Source organism: Coregonus clupeaformis, chromosome 33 (assembly GCF_020615455.1).
Source record: "Coregonus clupeaformis isolate EN_2021a chromosome 33, ASM2061545v1, whole genome shotgun sequence".
In the NCBI taxonomy this organism is placed as follows: domain Eukaryota; kingdom Metazoa; phylum Chordata; class Actinopteri; order Salmoniformes; family Salmonidae; genus Coregonus; species Coregonus clupeaformis.
This window is the reverse complement of record NC_059224.1, coordinates 7107509-7126343: the sequence shown is the minus strand read 5'-3', so window position 1 is coordinate 7126343 and position 18835 is coordinate 7107509. Positions and strand designations below refer to the sequence as shown.

Sequence of the window (18835 nt, the reverse complement as noted above, 5' to 3'; positions counted from 1 at the left end):
AAGGGAGCTCAGTGTCCTCATCAGTAAGGTACAGTAGTCCAGGGGTGCTCAGTGCTCTCATTAGTAAGGTGCAGTAGTCCAGGTGACAGTGCTCTCATCAGTAAGGTACAGTAGTCCAGGGGACAGTGCTCTCATCAGTAAGGTACAGTAGTCCAGGGGACAGTGTCCTCATCAGTAATGTACATTAGTCCAGGGGACAGTGTCCTCATCAGTAAGGTACAGTAGTCCAGGGGAGCTCAGTGCTCTCATTAGTAAGGTACAGTAGTCCAGGGGACAGTGTCCTCATCAGTAAGGTACAGTAGTCCAGGGGACAGTGTCCTCATCAGTAAGTTACAGTAGTCCAGGGGAGATCAGTGCTTTCATCAGTAAGTTACAGTAGTCCAGGGGTCTGTGTCCTCATCAGTAAGTTACAGTTGTCCGGGGGACAGTGTCCTCATCAGTAAGTTACAGTAGTCCGGGGGTCTGTGTCCTCATCAGTAAGGTACAGTATTCCAGGGGACTGTCACTATCTTTTCCCCTCTCTCTCCACAGTTGACTTGTTGTCTCTATGCCCTCAGTATTGTCATTACAGCCTCTGTCCTCTGGGTGGCAGTATATAATGTACCATCTGATTTACTTTAAAAAGGTCTCTGTATGTAATGTCCTGTCCTGGACAGGAAGAGAACAGAGCAGGTGTATAGGTTCAAGGACTTCCTGAACTGGGGGACATTTATACTCCTTTTGTCAATACTTTCTCTTATTCTGCCTTGCAGTGTTTGACCACATAGTCACAAATCTCTCTCTCTTCCTCTGTCTCTCTCTCTCTTCCTCTCTCTCTCTCTCTCTCTCTCTCTCTCTCTCTCTCTCTCTCTCTCTCTCTCTCTCTCTCTCTCTCTCTCTCTCTCTCTCTCTCTCTCTCTCTCTCTCTCTTCTCTGTCTCTCTCTCTCTTCCTCTGTCTCTCTCTCTCTTCCTCTGTCTCTCTCTCTCTTCCTCTGTCTCTCTCTCTCTTCCTCTGTCTCTCTCTCTCTTCCTCTGTCTCCCTCTCTCTTCCTCTGTCTCCCTCTCTCTTCCCTCTGTCTCTCTCTCTCTTCCTCTGTCTCTCTCTCTCTTCCTCTGTCTCTCCCTTTCCCAGAATGCCTTTGTATGTATCTACTTGATAAACTGCTTTACTCAGCTAATAGACCTCTCCAGCACTCTGTCAGACGTGGCTGGATACACCCACAGGTAACATTACGCATACTCATCAACCATGTATGTGTGTGTGTGTGTGAGTGTGTGTGTGTGTGTGTGTGAGTGTGTGTGTGTGTGTGTGTGTGTGTGTGTGTGTGTGTGTGTGTGTGTGTGTGTGTGTGTGTGTGTGTGTGTGTGTGTGTGTGTGTGTGTGTGTGTGTGTGTGTGTGTGTGTGAGTGTGTGTGTGTGCACGCTTGCGTGTGTAGTAACACCCAGAAGCTCGTTGTCATTATGTGTGTGTGTGTGTTGTGTTCAGGATTGGAGAGCTGAGGGAAGTAATGGATGATATCTTGAGGACCCAGTGTGACTACGACCCCGCATCAGGAGATTCCTACGACTTTGACAGGTAAAAACAGCTGCAGTATGTTCCATTAAGATGGCTTCCATGCTCCAGAGTACTCAAACAGAGCACAGAAATGAGTTTTGAAGGTCGGATTACGAGTGCACAATCACAAAACGGAGAATGCTGAAAGGGACATAGCTAAAGATTCTCTCCTCTCCTACATGTGACATTTTTACATTTTAGTCATTTAGCAGAGATCGACTTACAGGAGCAATTAGGGATAAGTGCCTTGCTCAAGGGCACATAGACCTTTGGGTTACTGGCACAATGCTCTTAACCACTAGGCTACCTGCTGCCTCCTCTTCAACGCTCTTCACCTCCCCTCCCCTCCCCTCCCCTCCCCTCGCCTTGCAGTGACAGGGTCCACGGTGGTCCAGCAGACACAGCCTTCATCCTGGACTGTGTGTCCTACAAGAGTCCCTTCTCTGAGCAGCTGCTGGTTGAAGAGCTGAGTCTCAAGATCAGCCAGGGCTCCCATCTGTTGGTGGTGGGGAACACAGGTAGGGGTAGACAGGTATATTATAATATACAGGTAGAGGTAGACAGGTATATTATAATATACAGGTAGGGGTAGACAGGTATATTATAATATACAGGTAGACAGGACAGGTATATTATAATATACAGGTAGGGGGAGACAGGTATATTATAATATACAGGTAGACAGGACAGGTATATTATAATATACAGGTAGGGGGAGACAGGTATATTATAATATACAGGTAGATTATAATATACAGGTAGACAGGGCAGGTATATTATAATATACAGGTAGGGGTAGACAGGTATATTATAATATACAGGTAGGGGTGGACAGGTATATTATAATATACAGGTAGGCAGGACAGGTATATTATAATATACAGGTAGGGAAGACAGGTATATTATAATATACAGGTAGGGGTAGACAGGTATATTATAATATACAGGTAGGGATAGACAGGTATATTATAATATACAGGTAGACAGGACAGGTATATTATAATATACAGGTAGGGGTAGACAGGTATATTATAATATACAGGTAGGGGTAGACAGGTATATTATAATATACAGGTAGGGGTAGACAGGTATATTATAATACACAGGTAGGGGTAGACAGGTATATTATAATATACAGGTAGGGATAGACAGGTATATTATAATATACAGGTAGACAGGACAGGTATATTATAATATACAGGGAGGGGTAGACAGGTATATTATAATATACTGGTAGAGGTAGACAGGTGTATTATAATATACAGGTAGAGGTAGACAGGTGTATTATGATATACAGGTAGACAGGACAGGTATATTATAATATACAGGTAGGGGTAGACAGGTATATTATAATATACAGGTAGGGGTGGACAGGTATATTATAATATACAGGTAGGGGTAGACAGGTATATTATAATATACAGGTAGGGGTAGACAGGTATATTATAATATACAGGTAGGGGTAGACAGGTATATTATAATATACAGGTAGGGGTAGACAGGTATATTATAATATACAGGTAGGGGGAGACAGGTATATTATAATATACAGGTAGGGGTAGACAGGTATATTATAATATACAGGTAGAGGTAGACAGGTGTATTATAATATACAGGTAGACAGGACAGGTTTATTATAATATACAGGTAGGGGTAGACAGGTTTATTATAATATACAGGTAGGGGTAGACAGGTATGTCATAATATACAGGTAGGGGGAGACAGGTATATTATAATATACAGGTAGGGGTAGACAGGTATATTATAATATACAGGTAGGGGGAGACAGGTATATTATAATATACAGGTAGGGGTAGACATGTATATTATAATATACAGGTAGGGTAGACAGGTATATTATAATACACAGGTAGGGGGTAGACAGGTATATTATAATACACAGGTAGACGAGACAGATATATTATAATATACAGGTAGGGGTAGACAGGTATATTATAATATACAGGTAGGGGTAGACAGGTATATTATAATATACAGGTAGGGGTAGACAGGTATATTATAATATACAGGTAGGGGTAGACAGGTATATTATAATATACAGGTAGGGGTAGACAGGTATATAATAATACACAGGTAGGAGACAGGTATATTATAATATACAGGTAGAGGTAGACAGGTATATTATAATATACAGGTAGGGGAGACAGGTATATTATAATATACAGGTAGGGGTAGACAGGTTTATTATAATATACAGGTAGGGGTAGACAGGTATATTATAATAAACAGGTAGGGGTAGACATGTATATTATAATATACAGGTAGGGGTAGACAGGTATGTCATAATACACAGGTAGGGGTAGACAGGTATATAATAATACACAGGTAGACAGGACAGGTATATTATAATATACAGGTAGGGGTAGACAGGTATGTCATAATACACAGGTAGGGGTAGACAGGTATATAATAATACACAGGTAGACAGGACAGGTATATTATAATATACAGGTAGGGGTAGACAGGTATATTATAATACACAGGTAGGGGTAGACAGGTATATAATAATACACAGGTAGACAGGACAGGTATATTATAATATACAGGTAGAGGTAGACAGGTATATTATAATATACAGGTAGAGGTAGACAGGTATGTCATAATATACAGGTAGGGGTAGACAGGTATATTATAATATACAGGTAGACAGGACAGGTATATTATAATATACAGGTAGACAGGGCAGGTATATTATAATATACAGGTAGGGGTAGACTGGTTTGTCATAATACACAGGTAGGGGTAGACAGGTATATAATAATACACAGGTAGACAGGACAGGTATATTATAATATACAGGTAGGGGTAGACAGGTATGTCATAATACACAGGTAGGGGTAGACAGGTATATAATAATACACAGGTAGACAGGACAGGTATATTATAATATACAGGTAGGGGTAGACAGGTATATTATAATACACAGGTAGGGGTAGACAGGTATATAATAATACACAGGTAGACAGGACAGGTATATTATAATATACAGGTAGAGGTAGACAGGTATATTATAATATACAGGTAGAGGTAGACAGGTATATTATAATATACAGGTAGGGGGAGACAGGTGTAGCTCAGCTGGTAGAGCACGGCGCTTGTAACGCCAAGGTAGTGGGTTCGATCCCCGGGACCACCCATACACAAAAAAATGTATGCACGCATGACTGTAAGTCGCTTTGGATAAAAGCGTCTGCTAAATGGCATATTATTATTATTATTATTATTATAATATACAGGTAGGGGTAGACAGGTATATTATAATATACAGGTAGAGGTAGACAGGTATATTATAATATACAGGTAGAGGTAGACAGGTATATTATAATATACAGGTAGACAGGACAGGTATATTATAATATACAGGTAGAGGTAGACAGGTATATTATAATATACAGGTAGCGGTAGACAGGTATATTATAATATACAGGTAGAGGTAGACAGGTATATTATAATATACAGGTAGACAGGACAGGTATATTATAATATACAGGTAGACAGGACAGGTATATTATAATATACAGGTAGAGGTAGACAGGTATATTATAATATACAGGTAGAGGTAGACAGGTATATTATAATATACAGGTTGACAGGACAGGTATATTATAATATACAGGTAGGGGTAGACCGGTATGTCATAATATACAGGTAGGGGTAGACAGGTATATTATAATATACAGGTAGACAGGACAGGTATATTATAATATACAGGTAGACAGGACAGGTATATTATAATATACAGGTAGGGGTAGACAGGTATGTCATAATATACAGGTAGGGGTAGACATGTATATTATAATATACAGGTAGGGGTAGACATGTATATTATAATATACAGGTAGACAGGACAGGTATATTATAATATACAGGTAGACAGGACAGGTATATTATAATATACAGGTAGACAGGGCAGGTATATTATAATATACAGGTAGGGGTAGACTGGTTTGTCATAATTCACAGATAGGGGTAGACAGGTATATAATAATACACAGGTAGACAGGACAGGTATATTATAATATACAGGTAGGGGTGGACAGGTATATTATAATACACAGGTAGGGGTAGACAGGTATATAATAATACACAGGTAGACAGGACAGTTATATTATAATATACAGGTAGGGGTAGACAGGTATATTATAATATACAGGTAGACAGGACAGGTATATTATAATATACAGGTAGACAAGACAGGTATATTATAGTATACAGGTAGGGGTGGACAGGTATATTATAATACACAGGTAGACAGGACAGGTATATTATAATATACAGGTAGACAAGACAGGTATATTATAATATACAGGTAGGGTTGGACAGGTATATTATAATATACAGGTAGGGGTAGACAGGTATATTATAATATACAGGTAGACAGGACAGGTATATTATAATATACAGGTAGACAGGACAGGTATATTATAATATACAGGTAGGGGTGGACAGGTATATTATAATACACAGGTAGGGGTAGACAGGTATATAATAATACACAGGTAGACAGGACAGTTATATTATAATATACAGGTAGACAAGACAGGTATATTATAATATACAGGTAGGGGTGGACAGGTATATTATAATATACAGGTAGGGGTAGACAGGTATATTATAATATACAGGTAGACAGGACAGGTATATTATAATATACAGGTAGACAGGACAGGTATATTATAATATACAGGTAGGGGTGGACAGTTATATTATAATATACAGGTAGGGGTAGACAGGTATATTATAATATACAGGTAGGGGTAGACATGTATATTATAATATACAGGTAGGGATAGACAGGTATATTATAATATACAGGTAGGAGTAGACAGGTATATTATAATATACAGGTAGACAGGACAGGTATATTATAATATACAGGTAGGGGTGGACAGGTATATTATAATAAACAGGTAGGGGTAGACAGGTATATTATAATATACAGGTAGACAGGACAGGTATATTATAATATACAGGTAGACAGGACAGGTATATTATAATATACAGGTAGGGGTGGACAGGTATATTATAATATACAGGTAGGGGTAGACAGGTATATTATAATATACAGGTAGACAGGACAGGTATATTATAATATACAGGTAGACAGGACAGGTATATTATAATACACAGGTAGGGGTAGACAGGTATATAATAATACACAGGTAGACAGGACAGTTATATTATAATATACAGGTAGGGGTAGACGGGTATATTATAATATACAGGTAGACAGGACAGGTATATTATAATATACAGGTAGACAAGACAGGTATATTATAGTATAAAGGTAGACAGGACAGGTATATTATAATATACAGGTAGGACAGGACAGGTATATTATAATATACAGGTAGACAGGACAGGTATATTATAGTATACAGGTAGGACAGGACAGGTATATTATAATATACAGGTAGGGGTGGACAGGTATATTATAATATACAGGTAGACAAGACAGGTATATTATAGTATACAGGTAGGGGTGGACAGGTATATTATAATATACAGGTAGGGGTGGACAGGTATATTATAATATACAGGTAGACAGGACAGGTATATTATAATATACAGGTAGACAAGACAGGTATATTATAATATACAGGTAGGGGTGGACAGGTATATTATAATATACAGGTAGGGGTGGACAGGTATATTATAATATACAGGTAGACAGGACAGGTATATTATAATATACAGGTAGACAAGACAGGTATATTATAATATACAGGTAGGGGTGGACAGGTATATTATAATATACAGGTAGGACAGGACAGGTATATTATAATATACAGGTAGACAGGACAGGTATATTATAATATACAGGTAGACAAGACAGGTATATTATATTATACAGGTAGAGGTGAGACAGTATATTATAATATACAGGTAGGGGTAGACAGGTATATTATAATATACAGGTAGGGTAGACAGGTGTATTATAATATACAGGTAGAGAGACAGGTATATTATAATATACAGGTAAGGGGGTAGACAGGTGTATTATAATATACAGGTAGACAAGACAACAAGACAGGACAGGTATATTATAATATACAGGTAGGGGTAGACAGGTATATTATAATATACAGGTGGGCAGAATATTATAATATACAGGTAGACAGGACAGGTATATTATAATATACAGGTAGCAACAGGTATATTATAATATACAGGTAGGGGTAGACAGGTATATTATAATATACAGGTAGAAATGAGACAGGTATATTATAATATACAGGTAGAGGTAGACAGGTATATTATAATATACAGGTAGAGGTAGACAGGTATATTATAATATACAGGTAGGGGTGGACAGGTATATTATAATATACAGGTAGAGAGTATACAGGTATATTATAATATACAGGTAGACAGGACAGGTATATTATAATATACAGGTAGAGGATGACAGGTATATTATAATATACAGGTAGGGGTGACAGGTATATTATAATATACAGGTAGACAGGACAGGTATATTATAATATACAGGTAGACAAGACAGGTATATTATAATATACAGGTAGGGGGTGGACAGGTATATTATAATACACAGGTAGACAGGACAGGTATATTATAATATACAGGTAGCAAGACAGGTATATTATAATATACAGGGGTTGACATATATTATAATATACAGGTAGGGAGTAGACAGGTATATTATAACATACAGGTAGACAGGACAGGTATATTATAATATACAGGTAGACTGGACAGGTATATTATAATATACAGGTAGGGGGTGGACAGGTATATTATAATACACAGGTAGGGGTAGACAGGTATATAATAATACACAGGTAGACAGGACAGGTATATTATAATATACAGATAACGACAGGTATATTATAATATACAGGTAGGGGTGGACAGTTATATTATAACATACAGGTAGGCGGGTAGACAGGTATATTATAATATACAGGTAGGTAGACAGGTATATTATAATATACAGGTAGAGTAGACAGGTATATTATAATATACAGGTAGGGAGACAGGTATATTATAATATACAGGTAGAGGTGGACAGGTATATTATAATATACAGGTAGGGGGTAGACAGGTATATTATAATATACAGGTAGACAGGACAGTTATATTATAATATACAGGTAGACAAGACAGGTATATTATAATATACAGGTAGGGGGTAGACAGGTATATTATAATATACAGGTAGGGGTTGGACAGGTATATTATAATATACAGGTAGACAGGACAGGTATATTATAATATACAGGTAGACAGGACAGGTATATTATAATATACAGGTAGGGGTGGACAGGTATATTATAACATACAGGTAGGGTGGACAGGTATATTATAATATACAGGAGGGAACGTAGACAGGTATATTATAATATACAGGTAGGGGTAGACAGGTATATTATAATATCAGGTAGACAGGACAGGTATATTATAATATACAGGTAGGGGGTGGACAGGTATATTATAATATACAGGTAGGGGTAGACAGGTATATTATAATATACAGGTAGACAGGACAGGTATATTATAATATACAGGTAGACTGGACAGGTATATTATAATATACAGGTAGGGGGTTGACAGGTATATTATAATATACAGGTAGAGTAGACAGGTATATTATAGTATACAGGTAGACAGGACAGTGTATATTATAGTATACAGGTAGGGGTGACAGGTATATTATAATATACAGGTAGACAAGACAGGTATATTATAATATACAGGTAGACAAGACAGGTATATTATAGTATACAGGTAGGACAGGACAGGTATATTATAATATACAGGTAGGACAGACGGTATATTATGTATACAGGTAGAGACAGGACAGGTATATTATAAATATACAGGTAGACAAGACAGGTATATTATAGTATACAGGTAGGGGTGGACAGGTATATTATAATATACAGGTAGACAGGACAGGTATATTATAATATACAGGTAGACAAGACAGGTATATTATAATATACAGGTAGGGTGTGACAGGTATATTATAATATACAGGTAGGGGTGGACAGGTATATTATAATATACAGGTAGACAGGACAGGTATATTATAATATACAGGTAGACAAGACAGGTATATTATAATATACAGGTAGGGGTGGACAGGTATATTATAATATACAGGTAGGACAGGACAGGTATATTATAATATACAGGTAGACAGGACAGGTATATTATAATATACAGGTAGACAAGACAGGTATATTATAATATACAGGTAGGGGTGGACAGGTATATTATAATATACAGGTAGGGGTAGACAGGTATATTATAGTATACAGGTAGAGGTAGACAGGTGTATTATAATATACAGGTAGAGGAAGACAGGTATATTATAATATACAGGTAGGGGTAGACAGGTGTATTATAATATACAGGTAGACAGGACAGGTATATTATAATATACAGGTAGACAGGACAGGTATATTATAATATACAGGTAGGGGTAGACAGGTATATTATAATATACAGGTAGACAGGACAGGTATATTATAATATACAGGTAGACAGGACAGGTATATTATAATATACAGGTAGGGGTAGACAGGTATATTATAATATACAGGTAGGTGTAGACAGGTATATTATAATATACAGGTAGAGGTAGACAGGTATATTATAATATACAGGTAGGGGTAGACAGGTATATTATAATATACAGGTAGAGGTAGACAGGTATATTATAATATACAGGTAGGGATAGACAGGTATATTATAATATACAGGTAGGGGGAGACAGGTATATTATAATATACAGGTAGGGGTAGACATGTATATTATAATATACAGGTAGGGGTTGACAGGTATATTATAATATACAGGTAGACAGGACAGGTATATTATAATATACAGGGAGGGGTAGACAGGTATATTATAATATACAGGTAGGGGTTGACAGGTATATTATAATATACAGGTAGACAGGACAGGTATATTATAATATACAGGGAGGGGTAGACAGGTATATTATAATATACAGGTAGGGGTTGACAGGTATATTATAATATACAGGTAGACAGGACAGGTATATTATAATATACAGGTAGGGGTAGACATGTATATTATAATATACAGGTAGGGGTTGACAGGTATATTATAATATACAGGTAGACAGGACAGGTATATTATAATATACAGGTAGGGGTTGACAGGTATATTATAATATACAGGTAGGGGTTGACAGGTATATTATAATATACAGGTAGGGGTTGACAGGTATATTATAATATACAGGTAGGGGTAGACAGGTATATTATAATATACAGGTAGGGGTAGACAGGTATATTATAATATACAGGTAGGGGTAGACAGGTATATTATAATATACAGGTAGGGGAGACAGGTATATTATAGTACAGGTAGGGGTTGGTATATTATATACAGGGTTGACAGGTATATTATAATATACAGGTAGACAGGACAGGTATATTATAATACACAGGTAAGACAGTATAATAATACAAGGTAGATAATCAGGTAGGGTAGACAGGTATATTTATATACAGGTAGACAGGACAGGTAATTATAATATACAGGTAGGATAGGTATATTATAATATACAGGTAGACAGGACAGGTATATATATATACAGGTAGATAGACAGGAAGGTATATTATAATATACAGGTAGACAAGACAGGTATATTATAGTACTACAGGTAGGGGGGTGGACAGGTATATTATAATATACAGGTAGGGCGACAGGTATATTATAACATACAGGTAGACAGGACAGGTATATTATAATATACAGGTAGACAAGACAGGTATATTATAATATACAGGTAGGGGTGGACAGGTATATTATAATATACAGGTAGGGACAGGACAGGTATATTATAATATACAGGTAGAACAGACAGGTATATTATAATATACAGGTAGGGGGAGACAGGTATATTATAATATACAGGTAGGGCAGTGACAGGTATATTATAATATACAGGTAGACAGGACAGGTATATTATAACATACAGGCAGAGTAGACAGGTATATTATAATATACAGGTAGGGGGTAGACAGGTATATTATAATATACAGGTAGAGGTAGACAGGTATATTATAATATACAGGTAGGGGAAGACAGGTATATTATAATATACAGGTAGAGTAGACAGGTATATTATAATATACAGGTAGATAGGACAGGTATATTATAATATACAGGTAGACAGGACAGGTATATTATAATATACAGGTAGGGGTAGACAGGTATATTATAATATACAGGTAGACAGGACAGGTATATTATAACATACAGGTAGACAGGACAGGTATATTATAATATACAGGTAGGGGTTGAACAGGTATATTATAATATACAGGTAGGGGTGAACAGGTATATTATAATATACAGTATCAGTATATAAGGTAGACAGGTATATTATAATATACAGGTAGGGGCGATAGACAGGTATATTATAATATACAGGTAGGGATGACAGGTATATTATAATATACAGGTAGATGTATTACAGTATGACAGGTATATTATAATATACAGGTAGGCAGGACAGGTATATTATAATATACAGGTAGGGGTAGACAGGTATATTATAATATACAGGTAGGGGATTTACAGGTATATTATAATATACAGGTAGACAGGACAGGTATATTATAATATACAGGAGGGCTAGACATGGTATATTATAATATACAGGTAGACAGACAGGTATATTATAATATACAGGTAGGGATGACAGGTATATTATAATATACAGGTAGGGGGTAGACAGGTATATTATAATATACAGGTAGAGGGGACAGGTATATTATAATATACAGGTAGGCGTTGACAGGTATATTATAATATACAGGTAGGGATTGACAGGTATATTATAATATACAGGTAGGGGGTGATATATTATAATATACAGGTAGGGGACAGGTATATTATAATATACAGGTAGGGGTAGACAGGTATATTATAATATACAGGTAGGGGTAGACAGGTATATTATAATATACAGGTAGGGGGAGACAGGTATATTATAATATACAGGTAGGGGTTGACAGGTATATTATAATATACAGGTAGGGGTTGACAGGTATATTATAATATACAGGTAGGGGTTGACAGGTATATTATAATATACAGGTAGGGGTAGACAGGTATATTATAATATACAGGTAGGTAACAGTATATTATAATATACAGGTAGGGGTGACAGGTATATTATAATATACAGGTAGGGGTAGACAGGTATATTATAATATACAGGTAGGGGTTGACAGGTATATTATAATATACAGTAGAGGGTGACAGGTATATTATAATATACAGGTAGAGTGAACAGGTATATTATAATATACAGGTAGGGGGTGACAGGTATATTATAACATACAGGTAGCAGACAGGTATATTATAATATACAGGTAGGGGATTGACAGGTATATTATAATATACAGGTAGGGGTTGACAGGTATATTATAATATACAGGTAGACAGGACAGGTTTATTATAATATACAGGTAAGAATATAATAGACAGGTAGACAGACAGGTATATTATAATATACAGGTAGACAGACAGGTTTATTATAATATACAGGTAGACAGGACAGGTATATTATAATATACAGGTAGACAGGACAGGTTTATTATAATATACAGGTAGACAAGACAGGTATATTATAATATACAGGTAGACAGGACAGGTTTATTATAATATACAGGTAGACAAGACAGGTATCATTATTCAATATCAGTTAGACAGGACAGGTTTATTATAATATACAGGTAGACAGGACAGGTTTATTATAATATACAGGTAGACAAGACAGGTATATTATAATATACAGGTAGACAGGACAGGTTTATTATAATATACAGGTAGACAAAGACAGGTATATTATAATATACAGGTAGACAAGGACAGGTTTATTATAATATACAGGTAGACAAGACAGGTATATTATAATATACAGGTAGACAGGACAGGTATATTATAATATACAGGGAGATAGACAGGTATATTATAATATACAGGCAGTAGACATGGACAGGTTTATTATAATATACAGGAGAGTAGACAGGTATATTATAATATACAGGTAGGGGTTGACAGGTATATTATAATATACAGGTAGACAGGACAGGTTTATTATAATATACAGGTAGACAGGACAGGTATATTATAATATACAGGTAGACAGGACAGGTTTATTATAATATACAGGTAGACAGGACAGGTATATTATAATATACAGGTAGACATGACAGGTATATTATAATATACAGGTAGACAGGGTTGACAGGTATATTATAATATACAGGTAGATTGACAGGTATATTATAATATACAGGTAGATAGACAGGTATATTATAATATACAGGTAGGGGTAGACAGGTATATTATAATATACAGGTAGAAAGTGACAGGTATATTATAATATACAGGTAGGGGGAAGACAGGTATATTATAATATACAGGTAGGGGTTGACAGGTATATTATAATATACAGGTAGGGGTTGACAGGTATATTATAATATACAGGTAGGGGTTTGACAGGTATATTATAATATACAGGTAGGGGGAGTACAGGTATATTATAATATACAGGTAGGGTAGACAGGTATATTATAATATACAGGTAAGGGGGAGACAGGTATATTATCAATATACAGGTAGGGGTTGACAGGTATATTTATAACTTACAGGTAGGGGGTTGACAGGTATATTATAATATCACAGGTAGGGGTAGACAGGTATATTATAATATACAGTAAGGGTAGACAGGTATATTATAATATACAGGTAGGGGGGAGACAGGTATATTATAATATACAGGTAGGGAGACAGGTATATTATAATATACAGGTAGGGGTTGACAGGTATATTATAATATACAGGTAGAGGTAAGGACAGGTATATTATAACATACAGGTAGACAGGTATGACAGGTATATTATAATATACAGGTAGACAGGACAGGTTTATTATAATATACAGGTAGACAGGACAGGTATATTATAATATACAGGTAGACAGGACAGGTTTATTATAATATACAGGTAGACTAAGACAGGTATATTATAATATACAGGTAGACAGGACAGGTTTATTATAATATACAGGTAGACAGGACAGGTTTATTATAATATACAGGTAGACAGGACAGGTTTATTATAATATACAGGTAGACAAGACAGGTATATTATAATATACAGGTAGACAGGACATGTTTATTATAATATACAGGTAGACAGGACAGGTTTATTATAATATACAGGTAGACAAGACAGGTATATTATAATATACAGGTAGACAAGGACAGGTTTATTATAATATACAGGTAGACAAGACAGGTATATTATAATATACAGAGTAGACAGGACAGGTTTATTATAATATACAGGTAGACAAGACAGGTATATTATAATATACACGGTAGACAGGACAGGTTTATTATAATATACAGGTAGACAGGACAGGTTTATTATAATATACAGGTAGACAGGACAGGTTTATTATAATATACAGGTAGACAAGACAGGTATATTATAATATACAGGTAGACAAGACAGGTATATTATAATATACAGGTAGACAGGACAGGTTTATTATAATATACAGGTAGACAGAGACAGGTTTATTATAATATACAGGTAGACAGGACAGGTTTATTATAATATACAGGTAGACAAGACAGGTATATTATAATATACAGGTAGACAGGACAGGTTTATTATAATATACAGGTAGACAGGACAGGTTTATTATAATATACAGGTAGACAGGACAGGTTTATTATAATATACAGGTAGACAAGACAGGTTTATTATAATATACAGGTAGACAGGACAGGTTTATTATAATATACAGGTAGACAGGACAGGTTTATTATAATATACAGGTAGACAGGACAGGTTTATTATAATATACAGGTAGACAGGACAGGTTTATTATAATATACAGGTAGACAAGACAGGTATATTATAATATACAGGTAGACAGGACAGGTTTATTATAATATACAGGTAGACAGGACAGGTATATTATAATATACAGGTAGACAAGACAGGTTTATTATAATATACAGGTAGACAAGACAGGTATATTATAATATACAGGTAGACAGGACAGGTTTATTATAATATACAGGTAGACAGGACAGGTATATTATAATATACAGGTAGACAAGACAGGTATATTATAATATACAGGTAGACAGGACAGGTTTATTATAATATACAGGTAGACAAGACAGGTATATTATAATATACAGGTAGACAGGACAGGTTTATTATAATATACAGGTAGACAAGACAGGTATTATTATAATATACAGGTAGACAGGACAGGTTTATTATAATATACAGGTAGACAGGACAGGTATATTATAATATACAGGTAGACAGGACAGGTTTATTATAATATACAGGTAGACAGAGTTATTATATATACAGGTAGACAGGACAGGTTTATTATAATATACAGGTAGACAGGACAGGTTTATTATAATATACAGGTAGACAGGACAGGTTTATTATAATATACAGGTAGACAGGACAGGTATATTATAATATACAGGTAGGGGTGGACAGGTATATTATAATACCTTATGTTTGGTAGGGTTGTACATAGGGATGCAAAATTCAGGTAACTTTACCCAAATTATACAGGTTTTCCATAAATCCCAGTTTTGTTGAATTTTCTGTTTATTCCCTCCTCAATTTTAGCTGAATTTTGCAACCTTAGTTAGGCAGGTATATGATAAAACCATGTACCGGGGTATGTTGACATACTGAGAGTATGCTGTTCAATACAGCTGAAACTCGATTTCTGAATACATTTTATTATTCGTACTTTTTAAATAAATACATATTTTGGACTACCCGTTATTACGGCACTACTATGGCAATGCTAGTATAGACAGGTTTCCATTGTATAACATATACTGGGGTATGACATCAGGAGGGTTTGAAGGTATGGAAATGTGGATATGCTCAACCCATAGAGATAAATGGAGATCACTACTTAGAAATAACCTGTTTTTGCATGGGACATTTCCATTGAAGACTTCCACCATCTTAAAAGTACTCAACTGGGCGGGACTTCCTATGGTTTAAGGAAGGGATCACATAATTCCATCCAGGTCATCAGGAGGGATCAGCCAATGAATTATACTTGTGAGCAAACATTCCATAACTGCAGGTGGCAGTAAATCGCCAACCTTACGCTTTATACCTGTTCAAACAACACACTCCAGGTGGCAGTATGCACCCCTTTCAGTTGGTTTACCAACTCGTAGATATAGTAGAAGAATAAAATCTACTACTTCAAAATGGAGATGGCCTGAATGGCACATGCTGTCACAGACACCATAATGGGACAGATACAAAGAAGAGTCGTCTAACTACGTCTATGGTTCAACCCTAAACACAGGCACTGGTAAGACCTCCCTACTGAGGGTCCTGAACCGCTTGTGGGAGGCCGACAGCGGCTATGTCCAGATGACGTCGTGTTTCGGTCCCAGGGGAATACTCTTTCTGCCTCAGAAACCCTACCTAACTGACGGAACGCTCAGAGAACAGGTAGGCACTACATTGCCCAGAAGCCCTACCTAACTGACGGAACGCTCAGAGAACAGGTAGGCACTACATTGCCCAGAAGCCCTACCTAACTGACGGAACGCTCAGAGAACAGGTAGGCACTACATTGCCCAGAAGCCCTACCTAACTGACGGAACGCTCAGAGAACAGGTAGGCACTACATTGCCCAGAAGCCCTACCTAACTGACGGAAGCTCAGAGAACAGGTAGGCACTACATTGCCCAGAAGCCCTACCTAACTGACGGAACGCTCAGAGAACAGGTAGGCACTACATTGCCCAGAAGCCCTACCTAACTGACGGAACGCTCAGAGAACAGGTAGGCACTACATTGCCCAGAAGCCCTACCTAACTGACGGAACGCTCAGAGAACAGGTAGGCACTACATTGCCCAGAAGCCCTACCTAACTGACGGAACGCTAACTGAGAACGGTTAGATAACATTTAATTTGTTTGTTTGTTCATTCATACTTTGCTCACAACCCTACTCACCAGTTGAGGAAGAGCTGACTAGTGCAATAGAATTTAACTAACTTATTTTTTTCTCTCTTCAACAGGTGATCTACCCTCTGAAGGAGATCTACCCTCTATCAGGTATGGTCTTGTGAAATGGCATTCTCAGGGCCCCATTTTGACATTTAAGAGAAAGTGTCACTAGGAGGCTTCTCCTAGTTCAAACCTTCTCCGTGTTTTTTTCACAGGGTCAGTGGATGATGAGAGAATCATACAGTACCTGGAACTAGCTGGAGTGGTGAGTGTATATTAGCATACTTACGGTCTCACTCTGTACGCTTTTACTATATTTACGGTTATTCTAAGGTTCTGTGTCTGAACTTGAACCCTCTCTGATGTTCTAGTCTAGTATCCTGAAGAGGACAGGAGGACTGGATGAGCCTGTGGACTGGAACTGGTAAGAAACAAACAAATGGCAAATGTGGTCTGACTGTCTTGTAGCTTTAGTACTACATATACAGTCAGGTCCAACATGATGGGCACCCTTGATAAAGACTGTAAAATAAACAATACAAATACTGAGCTATATTGTATGCTAAGACTAATACAATACAATTGGTTAGAGAAAGAGATATTGTTTAACAAGTAATAAAAACAATCTAAAAAAAGATAGCTGTATTTGTTATTTTATCAAGGGTGTATAATAATGTCGGACCTGACAGTACGTAGGGCTTTAGATGGTGGACTGTAATGGCTGACTTCCTGTCTCTGCAGGTATGATGTTCTGTCTCCAGGGGAGATGCAGAGGCTTTGCTTTGCCCGCCTCTTTTACCTGCAGCCTAAATACGCAGGTCTGTACCCTACCCACATTACCATCGATGCTAACCATACGATACAATGCATCTTTAAACTCATGAAGAGTGTAATGACTACATTAGAGCTAAGGTGGAGATAATTCAACTTCGGTTGATTCAAGACATCAAATACAAAATTCAGTGTATAAACAGGAACTCTGGCTCTTTTTGTCAGTGCTAACTCCGTGTGTGTGTGTGTGTGTGTGTGTGTGTGTGTGCCAGTGTTGGACGAGGCGACCAGTGCCCTGACGGAGGAGGCAGAGGGGCAGATGTACCGAACATGTAAGCAGCTGGGAATGACCCTGGTCAGCCTGGGACACCGCAGCAGCCTGGAGAAGGTACACAAGTTGACATAAGCTTTATGTAGTGCTTATTCATGTGTTTTGTAGTGCTTATGTATGTGTTATGAATGT

General features: G+C 36.7%; 1 protein-coding gene across 4 annotated transcripts in view; it reads left to right on the top strand.

Moving 5' to 3' along the window:
• Window positions 1-18835, top strand: part of abcd4 (ATP-binding cassette, sub-family D (ALD), member 4) — a 31668-nt gene that overhangs the window by 12278 nt on the left and 555 nt on the right. For all 4 annotated transcript variants that reach the window (XM_041860052.2, XM_041860053.2, XM_041860054.2 and 1 more), the window contains 9 exons: window positions 1113-1204; window positions 1468-1557; window positions 1909-2054; window positions 16951-17099; window positions 17673-17709; window positions 17817-17866; window positions 17973-18025; window positions 18343-18419; window positions 18645-18760. In XM_041860052.2, the coding sequence (XP_041715986.1) occupies window positions 1113-1204; window positions 1468-1557; window positions 1909-2054; window positions 16951-17099; window positions 17673-17709; window positions 17817-17866; window positions 17973-18025; window positions 18343-18419; window positions 18645-18760 (810 nt within the window). The remainder of the gene's footprint in view (window positions 1-1112; window positions 1205-1467; window positions 1558-1908; window positions 2055-16950; window positions 17100-17672; window positions 17710-17816; window positions 17867-17972; window positions 18026-18342; window positions 18420-18644; window positions 18761-18835) is intronic.